This window comes from Sesamum indicum, linkage group LG8 (assembly GCF_026168435.1).
Source record: "Sesamum indicum cultivar Baizhima isolate 11 linkage group LG8, ASM2616843v1, whole genome shotgun sequence".
In the NCBI taxonomy this organism is placed as follows: domain Eukaryota; kingdom Viridiplantae; phylum Streptophyta; class Magnoliopsida; order Lamiales; family Pedaliaceae; genus Sesamum; species Sesamum indicum.
The window spans coordinates 28472030-28491917 of NC_142664.1; the positions used below are offsets into that span (position 1 = coordinate 28472030).

Genomic DNA, 19888 nt, shown 5'->3' on the forward strand with positions numbered 1-19888 from the left:
CGCAGACGCACAGACACTACTACACTGTTTCCATCAAACGTTGTACCTCATAAATAAGTTAATTCCCTGCTATATCATTTTAAATAAATTAATTTAAATCCTCATGTATTTATACACTAATTAAAAATAATGATGAGATTAAGAACATAATTAATCCAAAAAGATCATCTTAAGGGAAGCGTATACAACACGTTCGAAGTTGTCAGGTCTCACACCCCATCATTCTGCCCAAACCTTTTCTATAAATCTCAATTTTTTTATTTAAATATATATATATATATTATTATTTCTTAATATTAATATAATTAGCATAATAATACAAAAATAAAATAAATTAAAATTTTCATTCTTGTAATTTACTGTTCAATTCAAGATCTTAACAAACCTTCCCCATTCTTCTCCACCTTTATCGGTTGGAGATTTTAATGGGATTTAAGTATACTGTGAAATGACCAAAGTACCCTAGTATTTTTTGTTTTTATTTTTAGATCTTTTTTTTGCAATAAATGTTTGTTATTATTCTATCAACAATTACATTCTTTTTCAACTATTTTATGTCTATTTATACGTCGTCTCGTTGAAAATATACTCCAATCGTTTTAAGACAACTATGCTTATTTTCAATATTTTTATTTATTAAATAAAATTAAATAAAGCATTTTAACTCATGTTCGAGCCTCATTAAATACCAATAAATATTAGGTAAGGTACTCATGTCACTATTAAAAATATTTTGAATGTTTATTTGACCGTTTCTTGTGAGTACATATTTCTATTTTATTACTAACATTGAATATACTCGCATCAAATTTTGAACCACATAAAAAAATAGAGCATTTTTATTACATTTATTGTAAAATTAAAATAAATCTACAATGTCCAATTGTTGTGTTTTAATAAGAATGTATTTCTTTTTTTTTTTTTTGATCAACGGCATGTTATTTTACAAATTGATGTATAGTACACGAGCATCCGTAATACAACATATTAATTTATCAATATTAAATTATTTTTCTTTTAAAATTTTTAAATAATATAGTCATTTAATATAATATCATAGTGAGATCAAATTAAAGATCGTGTATTCAGATTTTATCGTCATCCATTTATGGAAAAAAATAAAAAGAAAATTTCAAATGTAGGATTTGCACGTGATAGAATGTGTTTATATATTAATATTAGATGATATAATCGTTTAACACACAATCGTTCAGCTACCACGGAAAGAAAATTTACAATATTCACAATAAAATTTCTCAAAACAATAACCACCTAATTAATTATCAAAGCTTTTAAAAACACTAAAAAAGGCAAAAGTTAGAGACTAAAGTTGCTTGATTGTGAAGTACCTCATGGGAATCAAACTAAGTGGAAAATTATGTGTTTTTTTTTTTTGTTTTTTTTTTTGGTGTTAAAGAAACCCAAATCAAAGTATGAAATTAAATTTGAGTGTTCCACTAATTTTCTTTAAATTAAGGTTAAAAAGAAAAAAAAAATAAAAATGGTATGGTTGATGGAGCATGTGGTGTCACAATCCAAGTCATTATCAATAGGGCATTATGGTTTTGCCAGGTCATGCAGAGGCCCAAAAATGGTTTGGTGCTAAACACCATTGTACATGTGAAAACCCACACATATTTTGCTTTATGTCCAATTGTCTATGTTGCATATTTATTTGCTTTCTATTTTTGGACACAAGAGTGGTTGAGGGGTTAAAGGGGTTTGCTCTCTATGTCAAGGGGAATCCTATTCTTTTTATTTCTACATTTTAGGACAAAATTGCATGGTTGGATTATCATCCTACAATACAAGCAATCTCATTACTCATCACAACCTCATTGCATTTTAATAAAGTTATAGCTTGATGGGAAATAATATTTTTTTGTCCCACAATTTAAGAATTTTTTTTTATTTTTAATTACATTGATTACGAGATTTTCATTTTTAGTCCTTTAATTTTGAAAAAGTAGCATTATTTGTCCCAGGGCGTCTTTTCATTAGATGCTTAATAAAAAAGACCACATGGTCGTTAAATGCATGAGACTAAAAGTGTTACTTTTTTAAAAGTTATGGGATAAAACGTGATAATCCCATGACCAATGAGACAAAAAAAATATAGACTCTAACGATTATTTGCAAGCACGTGGCATTTTATGTTAATATATCTAATGAAAGGTGTTATAAGATAGAAAATTTACCTTTTAGAAGTTATATGATCAAAAGTGAGAATCGTGTAACTATTTGGGTCAGAAGTAAAAAAATCTTAAATTATGGAATAAAAAATGTTATTTTCCCTATAGTGTTATTATGGACCCGTGGTGACAGATTTAGAGGGTGTTTGGCTAAGCTCATATTAAATTATGGAATAAAAAATATAAATAATATTCCACATCATATTCGTGTAAACATATTAAGCTCTTTCCTCCATACAGTACATAACACAATAAAAATTAGAATTAAATACACTTTTTCGCTCATGAATTATACATTTTGTCTCATTTACACTCACAAAATATGAAAGGTAATAAAGATACTCCTGATAATTGGCATTGATAGGACAAAAAATACCCTTCTCACTTACTCTTATATATTTTTATTTAACTTCCTAAAATATGTTTTATTAAAATATCTCCCCCAAACTTTTTTTAGTGGTTTAAAATTTTAGTCATATTTTATTTTAAAAAAAATTATAATTTATATTTTTTTATAAATTATGGAACATAAAAAATATTTACAAGCTCAATCTTTATAAATATATTTAGAAAGTAAATAAATTATATTAAAAAGTACATGTAAATATGTGTCAATACATAATGCATATAATATTATACAAAAAGTATATTACATCACTTATAAATTTTTATTCAATTACATATCCATATAATAAAAATATATCATATCATTACTTAAAAAGATATAAAATATTATATTAATATATTATAGATTTGCATATTTTACAGTATATATATATATATGTTCAATATAATATTTTAAATTCATATTGATAATTTATTTTTTAAAAAATACAATATATGTAACAACACAAGCAAAATTTATGTAAATTTCTTACTAATTATGTAAAAAATATAAGAGTTCTAAATTTATGGAGTTTATACAGATTCTATACTCAGTATAAAAATCATAAATTTTGGGTAGTGTTTCTTTTAAATAAAAGATTTATAATAATTCAGATTATACTTAGGATAATGATTGCAATAGAGATATTTCAGGGGTATAATAATAATTCATTTTCATCATAAAAAATAGTGTATATCATGAGGGGCTATTTTGTTACATTTTATAGTTTAAGGGTGTAAATGCACTTTATAAATAGTATAGGGGTGCAAAGTATATTTAACCCTAAAAATTATCGTGAATATTTAATCTTGACGTATCTAAAAATGTACCCATAAAAAAAGTTACACAAATAGTTGAAAATTAAAGGGAAAAAAAAAGGAATAATTAGGAAATAATTAATTATAATTTGAAGTATTTGTAAATAATTGTGGTATTTGTGGAAAGATATGTTTTTATTCCATCTTAATCATAAAGGTTGAGGAGTGGCTTTTTGGGCCCAGAACAGATCCAAGTGACAGAGGCTATGAGGAGTATCCAATGCACACCCACCACGTGTCCATAATTAAACAGATGCCGATATTAACGTGAAAAACCCCCTCATCTCATCTTCCGGGTTGATTTGTGTTTATCACCACATCTCTCACACTCTGACCAACAACTTCTTATTATTGTTTCAATATCATCATCATCATCATTATCATTTCTTTTATATTCTAAGTAATAGTGACATTATATTTCATTGAATGTTTTTGGTATTAATATTACCTATACTATTATTTTTTATTAATTATTGGCATTCTTCAAACTCATTTATGATAATTATTTAAGAGACGTTTCAGTAGAAATAATCGTTAAACTTGTTTTATTATGAGTAGCGTTATTCGTAGATTTTGGTTTAGTCGGTGGAAGGATTCTAAATTTACGAATGTCGGGGATTAAGTATTATTAAAAAAAATTATATTTTATAAAATGAGCGTCATCAATATATTGATTATTTATATGTATTTAGTAGTAACTTATGATTAATTGACGATTACTAATAAAATGGATAAATAATTATTATTACATCATATAAAAACCAAAACATTAATTAGATTTGAACTCACGACTTTGTAATAAAAAAACTGTAATTTTGCCACTGGAGTTCGGGCTTATGCATATCATAGAATATGAATAACAATGGGGTAAGTCTGTCGGACTCGAAATCAGCCTCACCAAATTTAGCAAAATCAGACACCAATCTACTCCGCTCCAAACCCATCGACTCTGGATCTGGAGAGTCTAATAACATACAACTAAAAATAAAATAAATTGAATTAATCAATTAAAAAGACTGAATCATTATTTACAAGTCTATTTGTGCACATATCATCTCAGCTATAAAATACAGAAGTAGTGATATTATATATTTTACTAAAGAAGATGCATTGATTAACTAAAACTATGAGGAAATTAGGGCATCAATAGTTAATGGTACTTGGACCAATCCCAAGTTGGTATACCATAGGCCATAATTAATTAGCATAAGCTACTCAATTATTGCATTGAAATATGCAAAATAAATTCACCATATTTAAATATTTATTAGAAGCAATGATGTGTTGTTAGACATGCATTAGGCTGCCCATAAGAAGCTTCACCTCCACAAATCATTCCACTTATGATTGTGTCCAACTTTATTTCTTATGCAATTTCTATGCCCATCATCATAAATATGCACACACCATGCCCTTTCCATACTCTTTTAAATGAGTTGGTAAGTATTCTTGGAAATAATATTTTCTTTAAATAAAAATAATTCAATATGCAAATTTATACTTTTTATCTACAATTATTTGATAATTGCAAATATTTATGATGATTCTTAACTATGGTTAAAGTATTGGTCATAATTTTTATTTATGGTTAAGGTTTTAGTCGTGTCTCTTGAAATAAAAATCAATATTTGTTATGTGTGTTTTGTGATTGGAATTTTAAACAGTTTTTTATATAAGTGTAACGGAGATAAATTAGGGTATTTTGGAGTTGTAATACTCAAAATTAAAAAAATATTAGTAGTAAGAATAAGAAGAAAAAGAAAAAGAAAATACAAGTCTTATATTTCATACAAAGAAAAGGAAATAAGAAACAAGGAAAGAAAAGAAGTAAGAGTAGTCGCACGACTTTGAAAAGCGTTTTTAGTGATTAATAATTCAGAACTGTCTATGAGTATAAACAATTGCGTGGAGCCAAAAGAGTAGAAAAGACAATGGAGGAGAGAGAGAAAGAGAAGGGGAAAGTGAGCGAGAGATGGACGGCAGCCATCGCCAATTTGACGGAAATGTCGTCGAATCTCGACTCTTTACAGAAGCTGCTGATTAAGAAATCCGTTTACGTTGACGATGAAACCTTCGCCAAAGCATCCCTTAGCTCCGAACAAGCTCGCACCATCAAGGTTGTTTTTCCTCTGCTTATTTGTGGTTTGTATGAAGCAACAGTCGTCAAGCTCTGTACTTTGACTTTAATGCAGTTAATTTTCTGCTAAGAGCTGATTTCTGCGGTGTCTCGTTGATTTGTTGTGTGGATTATGATTGGTTTTGGATTTCTTCTGAGGCCCTGCCTGATGGGTGAAAGGGTCGTTAGAAGTCTGTGTTGTCTATTGCATTTAGATTTTGGGTAAATTTTATACCTCTTGGTTCCATGCCATCTTTGCGAAACTTGATTGCATTGGGTTTTTCTGGGTTATGGACAGGCCCGTCCTGACAGTTTGGTGGCCTAGGGCGAGTAAGAAAAAAGAGGCCCTGCATATATAAAAAAGAGGCCACCAAACTGTGATGAACTGATGATCGAGAAGTCCGATTGAGGATTTGAGACGGTGCTATAGAGAAATATTGAATAAGAAGTCATATGATATGAAATGTTTGTTTGTCTGTCCATGTATAAAGAAATGCGATGAGTTTTTTTTTTAATTCCTTATATATGTATATTCCACTACTTTGGACTGGAGACCTCCCTGAGGGTTGGGTCCTAGGCGCCCACCCTCAGGAACGGGCCTGGTTATGGACTTCTGGTGCAATTTGAAGTTCGAATTGGGTAGAATGTATAGTGGTTCATGATTCTGTTCTAATCTATGGATTATACTTGATATATTGGTTTACAGAGGGACAATTTATTGTGACGGATTGGTATAATGTTGTTTAAAGTTACAGTTATGGTGAATTAGAAGTGAACTGTGGTTCTTTGTCTCACTGTTTCAGTTGATACCATGAATAGAAGTTAGTAATGATTTGCCATGAAAGGTGCTGGTTGCAAATTTCTCCTTGTTACATCAATGACCTGCACTAGCTATATGTGCATGTGTATGTTGGTTTCTCTGTGAAACTTCAAATGAACCCACATGCCAGTTTTCAAGTTTAGGATGCTGAATATTCTTTTTACTAAAATTTGTTGCTGGTTATTATTTATATCATGTAATGTTGTCTAGTTACTATGATAAGTCACGAATCATGTTGAGGAGATTGCATGATCCAAACTGTTTATGACTGTAGGTTCTTGAGCAAAGGGTTGAGACTTTAGAACGAGAACTTGATGCTGCCATATCGGGTGCTGCCCATGCTCGGACTGAAAAACGTCAGGCTGAGGCACTACAGAAAGCCGCTGAACTGCAAGCCCAGGAAATTTTAAAAGAACTTGAAAACACATCGAGTATGTTTATTTGCTTCCTGTTATTATGAGTGCAAAAAGGGAATTTTTCTTTTTCCACTTGATAGAACTTTTCATTGCTTGACATTCTAAACCATTAGGTTATTCCATGATTTTGTAGCAGGCAATGCATCATTAGTGACTTAGCCAAATTATCGATGCGGTGTTTTTCAGTCTTCGATAATCTGGCAATTATGTTAGTTATGGTTATGCGTGGCGTTAACTTGAAAAACAGGAAGTTAAGCCTACCTTATGCTCTAAGGGTTTAGTCACTAAACTTAGCGAAACTAAACATCATGTATAAAAAAATTGAATTCCAGCTCTTATCCAGGTAACTGTAAATCAGAAGAGCTTGCTACTGGGTTATTCTCTGGAGTCTGAATATTGTTTTGAGCATATCTGATTGCTATTTGGACGCATCAGCGATTTACTGTTTCCGTTTTGATCAGATGCTGTGGATTCTCCACTGCTGGTTAGATATGCAATCAGATATGCTCTGTTTTTCAGAATTAACCCAACAGTCTCTCTTGGACTGGATTCAGGATCATCCAGTCCACATAAATAGATAATTCAATGGCCTATTCTATCTCTTGAATGTTCAGAATTAAAGTCCTTTGGCCAATATAACGTGCCATGCCACCCCAGTGATCATGAAGAATTACAAATTCTTTGTTTTGCCTTCCTAACCTCATGCTTATTGTGCTCAACTGAAATGAACAGTTATGTCATGCTCAGTTTTTGTTCTCTGATTCATCTGATCCCAACATGAGGATGAATTGAATGCAGTCGATAATCAACAACCAGGGTGGGCTCCAATCGTGAGCCATCAATAACTGAACCATTCAGATTCCAGGAAACTTGCGGGTTGTAACAATTTAGCGTGGATCAAGTTCAAAATTTACTGTTGATAACCTTATTGTTCCATTGATCTACAAGCTCAGTACTGTTTTTTGGACAGAACAAAAGACTTTCATTGCTAAATTATATAACCTGTAGTACATAGCACATTTGCAAGTCGTACAACAGATTGGCTCATGTCTCAAAGAAACTTTTGATAATTGCATTTGGGATTTGGGTTTATCATTTACTGTTCCATTGGTTAATGTAAATTCTTTCTGTTGCAGAAGTATTTGATCTCCACATGGAAGAGCTGCGTGCAAAGCAAGAGGAGATTTCTAAGCGGGACAAAGAGATAAAGCTTCTTGAAGCTATAATACAAACACTTGGTGGCAGAGAATCACTCCCTGCATAAGCCTAAATTCCTCTCCTGGAAGTCTGTTTTGTATAGATAATGGGGCAATCTGTGCAGAAATTATGCATTCTTGATGTCACAATTCTCAGTTGAGCCTACTTGAGCTCGACCTCTGAATTAAATATGTACATTTCAAATTATATTAGTGTGACGAGTCCTTTTCCCATTTATCGCCCTTTTAACTTTATATTGCATTATTATGTCTACTATTTTGACACGGACCATATATTTTAGGGGTGTAAAATGTATTTAATCCTTAATTTTCTTATTATGGTAGAATAGTTCAGTTGATTAATCAATTGTTATAATTAGTTCTTTGAACGGCGTCGTATGAAACAGACTGATACATGCTTTTCACTCGTTAAAGAAAATATTCGACTTTATACATTTGGAGCATTGGATTTGGTTGCGGCGTGAATAAAGTTTCAAATTAGATTCGAATTTGGGCTACGCCGACGGTCGGTCCGTAGATACAAACCCATCCCCACTCCACCGCCTTACCTGCTCCTCTGTCTCTCTCTCTCTCTCTCACACACACACAGACACACACACACGCAGACGCACGCGCACACGCACACGCACAGAGGAATCGGAGAATGGCAGAAGGGTCGTCGCGGAGCAACTTGAAGCGCTCTTTTATCGAAGACGATGAGTCTGACAAACCTCCTCCGTAATTATCCTTCTTCGCTTTTTAAATATACAATCTTATATTTTTCTGTATATTCGTATAAGTGTGGTTAGGTTGTGATTAATAATATTTAAGTGACCTAATTTCGCTAATTCGAGGATCGCCTTTGTACTTTTCTGGCTGGGGTTTATGCAATAGGTATGTACGTACGAGCCTCTGTGTATCGGTCGTTCAAATGTGGCGTTTTTTGCCAGAATATCTAGTTAGTGTAGTGCTATAATTAATAAAATTGCAGTAGAGGAGGTTTTGAGGAATCTCTTTAATTGAGTAGCAGAAAGGAATCAATGAATTAAGAATTGATTGCGTGAAAGATTTTTCTTTCTTCTTTTTTTTGAAGAAAAATTTGGTTGTGCAACAGACACTTCGTTTCCATCTTTTGGTTTCCTCTTGTGATTTTTTGGGCCATGTACACATACACAGGGAGAAAAGAGTGAGGTTTCCTAAAGGCAAGAAGGTGAAGCAGGGAGATTGTGTGACGGATTCACTTGGTGAAGAGATTCCTAGTTGGAAAGATCCCCGCCTTGCTGCCAGAGATCGTTCAATTCGCCGGAGTAAGATTACAGCAGAACTTCTTGATGATGAAAATAATGATTTGTTACCGGACATAAGAAAAGCAGAAGTCAGATATGAGGTAAAGTTGTTTGATGCTTCCTAGATGTTCTTTCTTCTGTTGTTATAACACTGAATGGGACTTCAAGAGTAACACTGCTCGGTTTATATATCTTTCTTTTTTTTAAAAAATTGAAATTAATAAGAGATATATTGGTGAAAACCTGTGCTGTTTTTGCATTTGGATTGATGCTCTCGTTGCATTTCATCTCCTCAAGTAATGAATTAGCTTGTTTTATGATCGATAGAGAACCTTTCTGGAGTTCAGTCACGCATGAAAATTTTGAGCTAAGTAAAACTAGTGTGGTGCTTTCCACAACTTTCACACTATTTTACTGATGAAAGGTGGATGCTTCCTTTTCTTGAGCTTGAATTGTCAACTGTTGACAGAAAACTACGAACCTTACTATGTGTGCTAAGACTATTTTGGGACCATGAGATCACAACTCATTCCCGAAATTTCTTGTTGGAATATAACAGCAACTCTTCTAAATTATCTCTGAAATCTAATATAGTCAGGGTGTCTGCTCCATATTGTGTTGCATTGGCTTTTGGTTTTTGGTTTTCTATTATTTTGTCTTGGATTTGATTAAAAGGAAACATGATCCAAAATGAATTTGCGCAGGACAACGAGACGTTTGTTGATGAAGGCGTCCAAATAGAACCTTTTAATCTGGACAAAGAGAGAGAAGATGGGTACTTCGACGAAAATGGAAATTATGTCGAATACATAAATCGGAATGTGATCAAGGTAGGAATATTACATATACTATTGTTATCTCGTTAGTGCATTTTTCTCACTTAAATCTCTCTCAGGATGCGTGGCTTGATAGTGTGGATGTTCAAGAAAAGTATTCTGGGAAGAGCTCTATTCCCACTAGTTATGATGAAAAGCCACAGGACCTTTCAACAGAAGAGCTTGCACGAATTAATAGGCGGATTGCTGATGTTCTTGAGCCTGGAGAAACGGTTTGTTGTACATAGTATACATTTTGTATTATCTTCTTTTGCAGATTCTAGATCCCGACATGCAATTAGATGTAAAAAAATCCTCCTTCCTTGTCAGCCTCAGATAACTAGGATATTAGCACTTGTATTTTTGTACTCTGCTTTACTATTGAAAAATTGGGTTGGGGCTTCTTTTCCAAATAAATTATGTTTATACTGCATTGCTGCTTGTTGCCGTTTCCTCTTGTAACATGAACCTTATGTGCATATTGTAACAGTGGCTGATCCTGATCCATTCATGGATTAAAATATTTGAAGTCTTTTTGTACTTCATCTATGTCCGATTTGTCTATGTATCATCGGTTAACATGTTTACTCTTTTGCACTTCTTTTACATTCTATAAGAGTTATCTTTCTGTTGAGAGGGGAACAGACCATGGAGACTATTCTTATCATGACCCCAGAAATAACTGTTTCAAACATTTCCTGTTCATTTGTGCTTTTGCAATAAGAAAGTTTCGTTTGTTCTTGTGATTTAACTTCATCTCATCTTAATAGTCATTGAATATTCTTTCTGAATCTCATTGGTGGCCCTCTTCACAGGTTTTGAGAGCTTTAAGGAGATTGAAGGGTTCAACTGATAAGAAGCAGAAGATGTCTGCTGAAACTAAACAGCTGTTTGACCAACTAACTGAAGATGCCATGAAATTGATGGAGAATGGAGATTACAGTTGAGTTCTCTTTCATCCTTTTTAGGAGAATCTTTGCAAGTTATATAGATTTGTTGATCTTTAAGGATCCATTATAGTGTATGACTATCATTTTTTTTACAGATGTGTATGATGAAAAGCAGGAAAATTTTGCGCGCGAAGCAGGTTCTCTGCAGCCTATTCATTTCCATCCACATTCGCTCCCTTCCATAATTATCTTGCAATGTGTTTTATGTATCCCTTTTGCTATTCATTTATGATTATTCTTGTTATAATGTATTTTGGGCTTTACGCGTTAAGAGATATTAAAATTTGAGTTAACCATACAATACCAATTCAGTAGGTTGTGCTATTAATCACATCATCTATTTTTCCTCTGCACTTGTCACCTTCCAGCCTCACCATTTCCCTCCATCGGCATCTTTTTCGTCACATCCCGTGCTTCACTTTTTTCTTTGCTACTTCCCAAAATAAAGAACAAATATGTAAGCCAACTGGGAGCTTGTCTAAGTGTCAGTCATGCTATTAGATAAAACGCTGTTGATTTACACATTATCATGAAGTGTTCCTTAAGACATTGGCAAATCATTCTCCTTTCTCGAATATGTACAAGTTTGGGAGCTTCTGCTTATTCATAAAGAATTCTGCTGTCCGAATGTACCTTCTCTTTTACGATTCCAGATACAAGCAATATTGTATTATAAGTTGCTATTAATCTTCAGATGGTTATGAGAAGTTAGCTAAGACGAGGAAGCACGGTGTCTCAGAAAGTTCTGTTCCAGAGAAGTCTGAGGACATTTTTGACATGTTTGGAGATGATGAGGGAACCACTGCTGGGAACCCTGCCTCTCATGGGAGTTCATCAGTTTCTGTTCAGCCTTCCGAGAGTATGACACATTGAGTATCTTGAAGCGCATCGTAGAGAAATCAAGCTATATTTGTAACTTGTTACTTATATCGGATTGCAGGTGAAGGCCTGCAGAACGAGTACGTATATGATGAGTCTTCTGGGTATGCCGTCTATCTTTCACCTTTCCTTCTACTGGTGCCCTTGTCTTGCTTGTTTGCTGCAAGCACAATTTCACTTGAATGAATATGTATGAGTTTGAAATATATATAGTTGCTTGTTTAATGTTAAATACCATAGCCAAATGCTATTTTGAGCTTTTATTTTTCTGCAAGCTAAAAGTGGAAAAGCCTTTTGTCAAAACCCCTTGTTTTCTCCCTTGGTATCTCTTGAATGTTAGGTTCTACAAATATTGTAGTTTCTCCAAAAAATAGTAAACCGTAATTTACCAAAGTCTACAAGTACGGTGAAAATGATTCGATTCAAGTCGAGTCTAACACATTGTTGTCAAGCTTGTTTGAATTGATTTAGAGCTTGAAAAATTGTATTTGAATTTGGTATGATTATTACTCTAATCGAGTTTAAACGAGCTTTACTTGGATCAAACGTGAATGGAGCTCAAGTAATTTGAATTTTTTAATTATGTTTTATGCTCTTGCATTAATCGAATTGAGCTTGAAAGCTTATTGAACAAAAAATTTGTTCAAATTTTGTTTGTTAAATTTAACAAATCTGGTTCAAACGAGCCTTTATCGATCGATTTCTTCTGGCCGAATCTACAAGCATTTTTAAGACCCATCCTTCGTCTTATAATCTGCACAGTTGTATGTTGAACTTTGGAATTACTTTATGCATAATTCTGACAATCAGTTGCGGCTTAACATTGCCTAGGAAGCAAAAGATCTTGTGTGTTATTCTCAAATTCTGATGTTCACTTTTCAGCTATTACTATAGCAGCAGTTCGGGTTATTATTACGATCCTTCTTCCGGGCTTTATTGCTGTGCGGCATCTGGGAAATGGTAATGTGGTCATAATTCATGCAGTTCTCCTTCATTTATCTCTGTTATTCTGTTGGTCCATGTCCTAGCCCTGTACTTTGTGGATTATAAATGAAACTACTTCCTGCACTAGCTGTGTGATTAATCTGATATAGTAGTCAGCTTGGAGCTGCTGCTGATAGAAAGGAACTTATTCTTGCCACCAAGATGATTCCGGAATCTTCCTATTCTGAGGTTGACTATAGGTTCATATCCAATACTTGATAGAAATCATTTTCATCATGACTGGAGTAATGTTTATGGGTGCTACTGCATGTGAAGCAATGTCTTGAAATATTTGTCAACCTCCACTCCGGATGGCCTTTAATGTGTGTGCATTTTCTTCAGTTAACATTGTTTTGTCTTTGCACATCTGGCGAAAATATGGCTGAACTCAGTAGAGTTTATGGCTTACGTTCCCCCTGTGTTAAAATGTAGGTACTTTTATAATGAAGAATCGGGGACATATGATGAGGTCCAGCAAGATACCAATGCGTCTGGCTTGAGTTGAATTAGTTTGCATTTTCTGGATCGCTTGCATACAGCCCACCTCTCACCTAGTTCTGCTGTTCTATTGCGGTTGAATTTGGGCCTAAGTTGCATGTATTGCTACCACACATAGAAAATAGCGCTCGAGCTTGAGATGGGCACTCTAGAGAGTAGGCAACTTGGTATTTCAATCTTTGTTTGTACAATTTGTGGGTGTTGATAAATTAGGCAGAGATTTTTGTGGAGACGCTCATAAAAGTCAGTAGAACAAAAGTCCTGTCAATATGGGAAGACCGCCAAAAAGTATGGTCCTTAGTAATTTCGGTCGCTTTAGTACTTGTTTTAGTTTTTTTTTATGGTTCTGCTTTGCCAAAATGTAGGTACCATTATGAATCTAGTGATGTTGGGATGAAAACTCGATATGTTAAAAGATATGAATCACATCGGCTTTCTTGAAAATAAGCTATCAATTCCCCGGATGGGGTGGGTCTGGTGGTTTTACCCGAGTAAAACAAGCAGGCGTAGTATGGATGACATTCTCGAGTTAGCACGTTACTGATTACTGGGAACCGGTGCTTAACAAGGCTGTCATGTTATTCTTTCTTCCCTACTCTTCGCCTCTACAATGCATCTGCCTATTTTGTTTTTTCCACATTACAATTTCCTTTTCCTCTGTTTTTAGTAACTTCCATTTTCCCCTTTTTGCAAAATAACAACTTTGAAAAGCTCAAAGCTCAATTCCTACCACACAGCCATCATTGATATTTGGCCAAGGGTGAAGGGCAGACGACTTTCAGTGTTCCTGGAGATACAGTTAATGGGTAGTGGTAGATCATGGAGCTAACATATCATTCATAACGTCATCATCCTAAAGAATAGGTTAATCATACAATGGTTCTTCTATCACTGCACACAAGGGGCTAGCTGCTATGACGTACTCACTGAATCATCTTTTTCCTGGATGAGTAAAAGTTAGTGCATTAGAAGTACAAAGGAATAGATAATCCCAATCCATGCTTTGGTGCACTCTACTGGACCATGGATAAGTTATGGAAACCACTCTACTAGTTATGGAATGTGGATCTCGCACTCGCTCCACTACAATAGAAAGCTCCTCACCCAGGTGAAGAGACAAATGTGCTGCAAATAAAATATGTATTTACCAACTGTTAATGCAAACATCTGTTGCAACCACCATTCAACTTACATAAAATTAGGAACTCCTTGCATATGAGCGCTAATAGTCCCATTGCCCAGACACAACCAGTACTCAAACATTGAAACACAACAACTAATTTAAGAGTGACAATGCAGTGTAATTATACACCAACCCTAGAAGGCCAAACAGAAAAGCTATAGGACCACTATATTCATTCAAACCTAAAATGTTGAACCGGGTAGGACTTGAGCAAAAATAAATTCCTGATTGTTCCAGAAGTAGACACCAAAAAGCAAAGGCCATAGAAGACTACAAGTATAAGAGTTAATACCAGAAAATCCAATTGAGAACATACAGAGACATACACGTTGTCATTATACTCAAAGTAGACAACCCAACAACCACCTTAGCTATTGCAGGCTGAGGTGAATACACACTAGCACACAGCTAGGGGGGAAATGAGTAGATAAAAGAACCAGCTACCATTTAGTCGCACTGCTGCCAATACCCATCAAAGACGGCAACATGATGTCAACGTGACAGCTTTTATATAACTCAAAATAAAAAGGTGAACCGCAACAGAAATTGATATCTTTGAGTCATATTAGAAGCAACTCTTAAAGAGTACAAAATTTCAAATGATAATGTCAGGTATACTTAACTTAAGAATGTCATTGATTATCATGTCCAGACCACAATAGCCGACTGTGTATGTGTACAGATTCAACATCCATCAATCTAACAACGATCCCAGCCACTAAGTCACTTTCATTCCAGTCTAAACAACCAAAATCCATGGAGTATAACAAAGTCAAAAACAAAAATTTAAAGAACGATAAAAGGGAAAGGACAAACTAGAACCTTATGTTCTGTATGCATTAATATGACCAACATGTTCTACACGGTTTCATTAAGGGAAATTCTTACCAAGAACACTATATCTGAGAGAATTCTCAACATCCACAATCAGCATCAAAGTGACGATCATGCATCTACTAGTTACAAACAGCACCAACAGCCACATCATCTGGCCACCAGGCCCGTCATTTCTTTCTCGATCGTAGCTATAAACCCAGTATGAATTTCATAACAAGTCAGCACTTCCTATACACTGGATGAAAAAGTACATATAACGAACTCCAGGAAAATATTGACTACGTGAATTCGCAAAGACTGGGAGCCACAAAAATTGCACAATAAAGGGAAGGGGTGGGAGTAAAAGTGCCAAGCCAGCAATACCAGAGCAAGACATGACTACATAAGATCCTTTAAATACACTCCATGGAGGAATCACAAGCAAATAAGCATATTTTGAATATGGACTGTTAAAATTAGGGAACCAATTCCTACCAAATTTCACTAAGTGTTCAATATAGAACTTGCATCAGACTGAAGTTCAACAAAATCAGCAACATGGTTACTGAAGATGCAATTCCATCCTGTTCCATCTTGCGATATATCTTGCAACTTTGGAGATTACTCCTGGAGCAGATTAGGACAAGAAAAAAGAGATAATTAAGCAATTATGCACAGCTATTTCAGAAATAAGAGCATCTAGCAAGATACAAACAGATTTTCTCAGTTTTGATGTAAAGGGCTTTGAGAATCAACAACCCGGTTGCGAGGGGACAGATTTCCAGGAGTTATTGAGCGCCTATGACTGTGCCTCCCAGGACTTCCAATTCTAGGAGATGATGCCCTTCTAGGCGACAAATTCCTATTCGGAGAGGCACTGTATGTTTTTCAAATAAAATTTCATTTGATGGTAACAACAAAGGCATAATAAACCATACCCTTGAAGTCATGAAATTTAGCATAAGAAAACCACCTGTCAAATGATCTGCTCCTGCCTCGTCGCTCATCATCATATCGTCTCCTGCCACGACCTCTATCATACTCTGGACTTCCACTATAACTCCTGCTCCTATGCCAATAATCTCGTTTATGCTCATCCCTATGCATACTTCTGCTCCGGTATCTCCTCCTGTAATCTCTATCTTCATAGTAACCATCTTGAGACCTTTGAAGAAGTGCAAAGTAACAGATTATACAACTTCTATCGAAAAGAGAAAGATGTGACCAAAATGTCAAAAAGCCTCACAACCAATGTCCTCTTTCAGCAAACAGAGGATGCCACATGAAACATTAAGCATTCTGTGAATATTCAGTAATAGTGTGAAATCTACTTATTTTCCTCAGGGTACTTTTTGCCGGCATTAAGGTCTCATGTGGTACATAATTCTATCCTAGTCTTCGGTTTAAGTACTACTACCCCAAAAGACAGCCATATGGATTATGGACAAGCACTCCAACCCTATCCCTATACAACATCGGGGGTCGGGGGGGGGGGGCACCCTGAATTTACCTTCTCCGAGGGCTCCTACTTCTTGATCTACCTCGGCGTCGTGGAAGCTTTTCAACTATCCTTCCGTCGTGGCTGCAGGTACAGAAAAAATGGGAAATAATGTAACATCAAAACCAAAAACAATCATTTCAAACATGTAGTGTACAAAAAGAAGGGACTCGTTCCAGAATCACTAAACAAAGCCAGGACTCAACACAAAGATGACAACATGAACCATCCGAAATACATATCAATAATATCAAAAGGAATACAAGTTCATAAGAGAATAATTAATTAAAGCAACAGGAAGAAAAATTAGTAACCTTCAGCCAAAAAATATTAGGACATAACTAACTAACTCACATTCGTTCTGCATGTGGACCGTACTTTGCAAATTGAACAGCAATTTCTCTTCCATCAACCACTCTCCCTATGAGACAATACAATGTTAAAAGGAAAAGAAAGAAAAGCAATCAGGAATTCCACCCTTAAACAGCACAAAAGACTGAAGCAAAAACTTCAAACAATTAAGAACGTATAATCCTTCTTTAATGCGCATTTCGATAAGTGAATTTGAAAATCAATCATGTCGTTTGAGAAACAGTCCATTCTATGCACCAGAAATTATATTTGATTTCTCAAAAGTTGACACTAGTTATAAACTTATAAGGATGTTTTTTCTGTAATATAAAATAGGAAGCAACTTTGAACTAAGCATATTGCATATGATTCATGCCTTCAATCATAAAGTGAACTGAAATAGTGGTTGTTGAGAAGGTGACAAAAGAAACACATATGACTCTTTGTGTTGGCTAGCTGCGAGTAACCACACATTGCTTGAAACTTGGAGGTGAAGATGAAACATTCAGATTAAAGAAGTATTATCAAAAGACATGTTAATAATGGGCTAGTTACAAGCTATAGCAAATTGATTTCAGTATTGCATGCGCAAATAATTTTATAAAAACTAATTGAAAATAATACTTAGTGAACCTTCTAAGCTGAAATGTATATAATCAACAAGATATTAAAATTTAGATGCTAATATTTTAAGGTGGTGTGCTAGGAAATTCAGATCTATTTTAGTCGTTTATAGAAAGTTAATACAATCTAGCCTAGCATAAACATAGACTAAGAGATTTTCGACATGGCCCTTTTCACTGAGATGCATTAAAGCCACCCATTTAGCTTTCACAAACCTAAGTTGCTTTATGAACAGTATCTTGCCAATTTAACCAGGAGCCGCAATCATTCCATACTTATAAAGGCACACAAGCATGGGCCTCTTTGCATATGCATACCATCTAGCTTATCCACAGCTTTCTGCGCTTCATCTTTGTACATGAAACGAACAAAAGCAAAACCACGTGATTCACCAGTCCTACAACACAAAGATTATAAACAATTTACCAAAAATTAGTTACACAGATAAACTGAGGCAAACCATTAAACTGAAAAAAAATATCTTATGATTTAATTTTCTTCATTGCCTATGTATACGGAAAACAAATAATTAGGCCAATTATCTGCCTACAGCTCATATTAAAATTACTCATAAACCTTCTCCAACTTTGTCAGTAAAAACTTGAAAACTCCACTCAATCTATACGCCATTGCAGATCAGTGACATTCCAAGAATTCTAACGGTTGATAATATTATTAATTTTATTTCTTAATGTATTTTGAAGATATTTAGAATGAGTCCACATATTCCAGTCAATAGGATTATATTTTAGGATTAGCAAGACTTCGGTGACATAGTAATACTGCATTTGTAAACAATTATTTGCATCTTTTACTCTGTGAAATCAACTATAAGATTGATATATTACATACCTAACAAGGAAAATGGGTTGTGTCTTCAATAACTTTGGAATTATAAGATTGACAATATGAATGACAATTAATATTTATGTGAGAATATGAAGTTAAATATGTATTCTCTGTACTATTGCAATCACATCTTTTAACTTAACCTAAATCTTATTTTAAATAAACTTATAATGAAGTTAGTGTTGATTAAATTAAAATTAGGTGTAAGTTCATAACACACGTAAATGGAGCAAAGTCTGAATTTATCTTTTGCTTGGCCCAAGGATTTTTTGCCCCTTCAAGGGTAATTGAATGCTTTATCGCTGGAAGTGGGCAATGATAATAACCGAGTGAAGTGAATTTAACAGTTAAACCTTATCAAAACGACGAATTATCACAGAGGACAGCAACTAAAAATCTTACAATGAAAACAATATAAAAGTACAACTCTCAAAATATACCTCCGATCTCTGGGAATAAAGACATCGATGACCTTTCCATACTTCTCGAACAGAGGAAACAGATCGTCCGCCGTCGTGCCTGCCAAAATTCAAACCCCAAAACAAGATGCAAAATGCAACGATCAGATTCGGTCCCCTAAAATTTGAATTGACAAAGAAACCCTAGAAAAAAAATGAAAATTCAAAATCAGAAACACTCGGAAAAGGGGGAGACAAAGAAGTTACGCAGTAAAAAGAAAGGGAACGAGAATTACGGAAGTTGACGTTGAGAACTAGAAGAGAATAGGTGGTGTCGGCAATGTCCGTCGGGCGCGGCATTTTTCTCTCACTGGAATTCCAACAGCGTTTTCTGCGTGAGAAATTCCGGCAAGAACTTTCTCGAACGAAGGTAGGAAATTTCCACACACAGGGGAGCGATACCCAACTGTAAAGACTGTGGTTTCAGCTGTAGTTAGTGGGCTTGTACTACTGGGCTGGCCCAACATGACAATGGCTAGTTTTTTATAAATTTTTTAAAATTCTTTATGGTAAATGATGATATTAGGCCCAAAGTTGTTGAGGCGTATCCACAAATTTAAAGTCAAAATTTCAAATTTTGATCATAATTTTTTTGAATTTATTTTGATATTTTTATATTATAAAATATTTTAAAATTTTCAACTCATGTTTTAAATTATATTTTTATGAAATATTGATGGATTCAAATTCTCTCGATAGAAAGTCATTTGGAGTCTATTTTCCAAGTCTTTTATTCAAATGAAAAAATTTCTAT

General features: G+C 34.3%; 3 protein-coding genes across 11 annotated transcripts; 2 read left to right on the top strand and 1 right to left on the bottom strand.

Annotated features, from left to right (window-relative positions):
* The first annotated feature begins 5300 nt into the window (after positions 1-5300).
* LOC105169221 (tropomyosin) lies at positions 5301-8181 on the top strand. Its single transcript, XM_011089578.3, has 3 exons — positions 5301-5512; positions 6606-6762; positions 7884-8181. Exons 1-3 carry the CDS (start codon positions 5327-5329, stop codon positions 8009-8011), a joined length of 471 nt encoding a protein of 156 aa, XP_011087880.1. The 5' UTR covers positions 5301-5326; the 3' UTR covers positions 8012-8181.
* Positions 8182-8390: 209 nt separating this feature from the next.
* On the top strand, positions 8391-13802 carry LOC105169222 (CD2-binding protein-like protein). Its single transcript, XM_011089579.3, has 10 exons — positions 8391-8681; positions 9120-9330; positions 9934-10059; positions 10125-10277; positions 10860-10986; positions 11090-11131; positions 11689-11853; positions 11935-11977; positions 12756-12833; positions 13290-13802. Exons 1-10 carry the CDS (start codon positions 8608-8610, stop codon positions 13360-13362), a joined length of 1092 nt encoding a protein of 363 aa, XP_011087881.1. The 5' UTR covers positions 8391-8607; the 3' UTR covers positions 13363-13802.
* Positions 13803-14057: 255 nt separating this feature from the next.
* On the bottom strand, positions 14058-19533 carry LOC105169223 (serine/arginine-rich splicing factor SC35). Of its 9 annotated transcripts, none has more exons than XR_016066602.1 (9): positions 19371-19533; positions 19117-19195; positions 18145-18224; positions 17207-17273; positions 16865-16936; positions 16328-16519; positions 15850-16231; positions 15427-15563; positions 14058-14480 (listed from the first exon to the last, which is right to left on the bottom strand). XR_016066602.1 is itself a non-coding variant. In XM_020696401.2 (8 exons), the coding sequence occupies exons 1-8, from the start codon at positions 19432-19434 to the stop codon at positions 15976-15978; spliced, it is 678 nt and encodes a 225-aa protein (XP_020552060.1). In that variant the 5' UTR covers positions 19435-19533; the 3' UTR covers positions 15736-15975. The 9 variants fall into 9 exon arrangements, 3 of the variants coding, with proteins under 3 accessions (XP_020552060.1, XP_020552059.1, XP_088739167.1); XR_016066601.1 differs by lacking the exon at positions 14058-14480 and adding an exon at positions 15026-15277; XR_002287708.2 differs by lacking the exon at positions 14058-14480 and having other exon boundaries at positions 15132-15563; positions 15850-15981; positions 16114-16231.
* Between the last annotated feature and the right edge of the window lie 355 nt (positions 19534-19888).

Excerpts from the sequence above, each read along its gene's own strand:
- LOC105169222 (XM_011089579.3), top strand. The coding sequence starts at position 8,608 with ATGGCAGAAGGGTCGTCGCGGAGCAACTTGAAGCGCTCTTTTATCGAA. Across the intron at positions 10,987-11,089 it reads GATGGAGAATGGAGATTACA|ATGTGTATGATGAAAAGCAG; the intron begins GTTGAGTTCTCT and ends TTTTTTTTACAG. Across the intron at positions 11,132-11,688 it reads AAATTTTGCGCGCGAAGCAG|ATGGTTATGAGAAGTTAGCT; the intron begins GTTCTCTGCAGC and ends ATTAATCTTCAG.
- LOC105169223 (XM_020696400.2), bottom strand. The coding sequence starts at position 19,434 with ATGCCGCGCCCGACGGACATTGCCGACACCACCTATTCTCTTCTAGTT. Across the intron at positions 19,196-19,370 it reads AGTTCTCAACGTCAACTTCC|GCACGACGGCGGACGATCTG; the intron begins GTAATTCTCGTT and ends GAATTTTGGCAG. Across the intron at positions 16,232-16,327 it reads AGGAGCAGATCATTTGACAG|TGCCTCTCCGAATAGGAATT; the intron begins GTGGTTTTCTTA and ends AAAAACATACAG.
- LOC105169221 (XM_011089578.3), top strand. The coding sequence starts at position 5,327 with ATGGAGGAGAGAGAGAAAGAGAAGGGGAAAGTGAGCGAGAGATGGACG. Across the intron at positions 5,513-6,605 it reads AACAAGCTCGCACCATCAAG|GTTCTTGAGCAAAGGGTTGA; the intron begins GTTGTTTTTCCT and ends TTATGACTGTAG. Across the intron at positions 6,763-7,883 it reads AGAACTTGAAAACACATCGA|AAGTATTTGATCTCCACATG; the intron begins GTATGTTTATTT and ends TTTCTGTTGCAG.